We start from the raw sequence: 4,542 nt of genomic DNA, 5'->3' as shown, positions 1-4,542 counted from the left end.
GCTCCAGACTACCTTCATTATTGAGCAGCAGGAGAAGCTACGACAAATCTTTGAAGAAATGCTTGCTAAGGAAAGAGAAGAGCAGAAGGAGAAATTACAGGAACTGAGGAAAGAGCATGAGATAGAGTTGGCAGAAACAAAGAGTCGAATTGAAAACGAGAAGAAGGAGCAAATGAAAGAGCTACAGAGAGAATGCCAAGAAGAGTCCAGGCAGCAAATGATGACGTTAATGAATGACCTACGAGCTGAGTTCACTCAAAATATGGCCGAAGTGAGAAAGAAATGCAACAAAGAGCACCAACAACAAATGGAAGATTTAAAAAAAGACTTTAAAAAGAGAGAGAAAGAAAGATTGGATGCTCTCAAGAAGCAATATGACACAGAGCACCAGAAGCAATTGATTGAGCTGAGGAAATACTACGAGGAAGAGCTAAAAGAGAAATATGAAGAGGAGGTCAAGGAGCAGATGCAAATGCTGGAGGTTGAGTACCACAACCAGAGGGAAAGACAAATGGACACACTACAGAAGCAATACTACACTGACAGGGAGCAACAGCTAACCAGCCTCAAGGAGCAGTATGAAGTCAGCAGACAAAAATTAGCAACAGAAATGAAGCAATTGTATAAGAGAGAGCACAAGATGAGAATGAAGGAATGCAAGGAGCAATGCACTAATGAACATGAGAGAATGAAGGAGGAGTATCGTATGCAGTCACAGGATCAGCTGAAAGAAGTCAGGGAAATGTTTGGAGCTGAAAAGGAAAAGCAAGCGGAAGAGTTCAAGGACTCATTGATTGCTGAGAAAGAAAAGTTGAAATTGACGTTTAAAGAGGAAATTGAGAAACTAAAACCAGAAGTTGTTTCATCTGTAAGTTATAGTTATTACATGGATACTCATACATGTCTTGTGCATAAAAGTCTATATTAGATCTATTTATAGTTCATCTCATTTGAATAATATTATTCATTCCAGGTTCCCAGGCGCCATTCAAGACCAAGGAGAGTACAAGAAGCAGAAGCAGACACATGTCATTTGATAGAAAAGTTACCTGGTGCTACTCCCATACCCCAAGAGGCTGTTGCAGGAGCCTCTTCACAGCAATGCCAGTATGATGACAAAAAGCTAATCATCAGAAATTTTCCAAAATGGTATACTGATAGAGATTTAACTCCAGTCATTGGGGCGGGCTTGCAGTTAGATACAATAACTGATTTCACACTTGAGCTCAAATCCTGTGTTGCTGTATTGACCTTCACTAAATCCAAAACAGACAAAGGTAATAAATGTACTGTATGTAATTAAGCTTGTTTTGATCTATCACTGCAGAAATGGATGACATCATAAAAAAAATAAAACTAGGGTTGGGTTGGACTGTAGAAAGATGTGAACACAATTGTGGCATTGCAATTGCTGGCATCAGGACATCATGTGCTACTGAAGCTAAACTAACAGAATATTTTGATGATTTTATGAAAGGTACTGTTGTTAAAGAAGTTAGAATATTATACAAAAATGGAAAATGGCTCGCTAAAGTGACTTTTAAAGATCATTCAGGTATTACAGTATATCATTATTAGCATACATGTAATTATTTGTATTTATTTTTTGCTTCTGCAGTGATTCCACCAATCATGGCAGCAAACCATGCAATAGCACTAGGGCTTAATGTTACAATAAAGGAATGTTCAGTGTTTGATGCCCTGGGTCTATCAAGTGATCTTGATGAAATCAGTAAAGAGAACAGTATTAGATCAATTTGGGACAAATTATGGAATGATAAGTCTGTCTCATTAAACAAATAGTTACAATCATGCTATTATAATTTTAGTTTATGCCAATGGCAATAAGAACTGAGGTATAAAAACTGTAACAATTACACATACATAGTCTGTTAGCTCCAGATCTGTATAGCATTAATAATTTTTCAAATCCTTACAAAATAACTTTACTTGCAGATTAAATTTTTGCAGTTTGGTAGTTATTATACTTGGGGTCACTCAAAATTTCATTATTTGCAGAATTAAATTTTGCAGTTTTTGAATTTTGATGCATCCACAAATTGCAAAAACAAGATCTCATGAAAATTCTCATGCTATACAGTAACTGACAAAAAGGGCTATAAATTTTAACCCTTTATTATCATAAGCCTCAAGAATCACTACATGCTACATGTACATTCTGTAACTCACTTGGTTGCCAGCCAACAGGTGAGACAGCAGTACTGGCTTGACTGATCTTGTGTGCATAATGAATGAGTTTCTCAGGTGACACTGCCCCTAATATAAATAATGATAAATTATGAAACTGATACTACTACACTACATGCATCTCACTTACCTTGCTGTGCTTTCTCAATTGAGTCCAACTTCTGTTTTCCCTGATGCACTGTCAACTCCTGAAAAATTAATAAAAACAGTAGCAATAATTATTATGGCATAACTGCATAATTCTATCTTCAGTAGCATCAAGAGTGGATAATTATTTAGGGAGAGGGTCTAACCTGCCTATAGAGGATATGCGTGCTAAGTATATTCATAGCTTTTAAGTACCGTATATCGAACCCACACAGTAAATTGGCCGCCATGTTGGACGTCAAGTTTATTAAGAGTTCAATGGGGGAAAACACATTTTCTTGCCTTGCTACCTTCTTGAGGCCTTTTTCGGAAGCTTAGAAAGCATCCTGAGGATCTAATGGGGTCTAGTAGTCACCTGAAAGATTGCTATCAAGAAATACAGAGCGGTTTTCTGGTACCAAGCCTTTTTCTATCTTTTCTCCATTGCTGCCAATGGAAAGTTGACGTCCAATGAACTAATTTTTTTTCTTGAAAATTATTACGGTATGCAATGAATACATTTATTTTGCAATGAATATGCTTAGCACGCATATCCTCTATTGACTGTGATACCACAGCGCGTATGTTTACATCCGTTTTTTGCAAGTATATGGAGATAATCCCAGTAATCTTCAAAATTATGGGTGTGGTTGATAAAATGGCGCTTGAAGCATGCAGGCAACTTTAAGACTTATATCTCCACTCTGAGGATCATGTAGTGCGAGAAACAAGCAGGAGCAGATGGGAATATATTCTTCTAATGGTTGGCTACTTCTTTTTTGCAGCTTTTTGACTTGGAATGAATATAAGGATGCAAGAATGCCTACTTGGTGCTAATCACCATGCTATGTAAACATATGCACTGTGGTATCACAGATTATAGGCGTGTTAGACACTCTTTCTAAATAATTATCCACTCTTGGTAGCGTTAATATTGTTAATTTTGTTATTGCTGATGGGATTTTCCCTTCACTTACATCTTAATCTCATACCACACTGAAAGGTTAATAAAAACACAACACCATACTCAATAGTCAATACCTCTAATTTTTACTAGCTTACCACTTACTTACCAGTAGTTTCTCAGCATCATAAAGTCTGTTCTGAAGGTCCTCAAGGTCATTCTTACGCATGTCAATCTGATTCTCAAACCAATCAATATCACGCTGCCTCCCTCTCATCTGTATAGCTAAGAAATATAATAATAATAATAAATAAAAATAATAATAAATAATAATAATAATTAATGTTATTAGTTTTGTGGGTTTTCTTCTTTTCATTATAGTAAAAAATTTTAATTGCTCTACAATTTGATGAACCATACATTACATGGTACTGCCTGGTATTCATTGAAAATGGCTAGGAAATATTTCTTATATTATTTTTTCTAATACATTTTTTGTTGTGCTGATTTCAATTTTTTTTAAATTTTAGCACTGCACAAAATTTGACAAAAGACCCTGTAGGCTGTAGTACAGGTAATTTAATTCATCAAAAATGGCTAGGAGAGAATTCTCCATTTGTTATAATTTTTCTGATGCATATACATGCAAATAAGTATGTTGTGAATGAATTTTGAGCAAGTACTGATCAAAATTGAATTTCTAAAGTTGCTCTAAAATTTGACACAATACCCTGTACTATAGTACGGGATAGTACAGGGTCAATAGCTGAATTTTACCAAAAATGGCAAGAGAATTTTTCATTTTTATAATTTCTTCTGATACACATACATGTTTTTATGTTGTATAGCAAGTTTGAGCTAATTCAGATCAAATTGAATTTTTTATGAATTTTTATGTACTGAAGTACATGTATTATGGTCTTTGGCCAAATTTCATCAAAAATAATGGCTATATAGGAGGGACTTCATTTTTAACCCACTTTCTGATAAATTATTTTCCTACCATAATTTCTGAACAAAGTTAGATTTATAATTAGCAAAAAAATTAAAGCATAGATTGTATAATAACATGCAAAGTACCTGTTTCTACTAGAGCTTGAATCTCTTTATCTCTATCAATCAATTTATCCAGAACCTACAAGAGATCTACATAATAATATGAAAGGATAGAAAGCCCGCAATATATACATATACATGTAACTAAATTTATACTATTGGTGAGCATATATGCTATGAGTAGAGAGGTTCAATTATACTTTATGTAGTCTGTGATGCATGCATTCGTTGCTATGATTATGATGAGA

The 4,542-nt window shown here is 34.8% G+C and overlaps 2 protein-coding genes across 2 annotated transcripts; one reads left to right on the top strand and one right to left on the bottom strand.

Annotated features, from left to right (window-relative positions):
• Positions 1-4: 4 nt before the first annotated feature.
• LOC105315505 (trichohyalin-like) lies at positions 5-1,803 on the top strand (the record flags this gene model as incomplete). Its single annotated transcript, XM_011410185.1, has 4 exons — positions 5-868; positions 974-1,277; positions 1,328-1,555; positions 1,619-1,803. Coding segments are annotated over 4 exons (1,581 nt in total), but the record flags the coding sequence as incomplete, so codon positions are not given.
• A 27-nt stretch (positions 1,804-1,830) lies between these two features.
• LOC105315504 (mediator of RNA polymerase II transcription subunit 4-like) lies at positions 1,831-4,373 on the bottom strand (the record flags this gene model as incomplete). Its single annotated transcript, XM_020006431.1, has 5 exons — positions 1,831-1,851; positions 2,177-2,277; positions 2,339-2,396; positions 3,408-3,523; positions 4,319-4,373. Coding segments are annotated over 5 exons (351 nt in total), but the record flags the coding sequence as incomplete, so codon positions are not given.
• Positions 4,374-4,542: the final 169 nt, after the last annotated feature.

This window comes from Amphimedon queenslandica, unplaced genomic scaffold, assembly GCF_000090795.2.
Source record: "Amphimedon queenslandica unplaced genomic scaffold, v1.1 AMPQUscaffold_9885_Cont17881, whole genome shotgun sequence".
In the NCBI taxonomy this organism is placed as follows: Eukaryota; Metazoa; Porifera; class Demospongiae; order Haplosclerida; family Niphatidae; genus Amphimedon; species Amphimedon queenslandica.
This window is presented reverse-complemented; position numbering and strand designations above follow the sequence as displayed.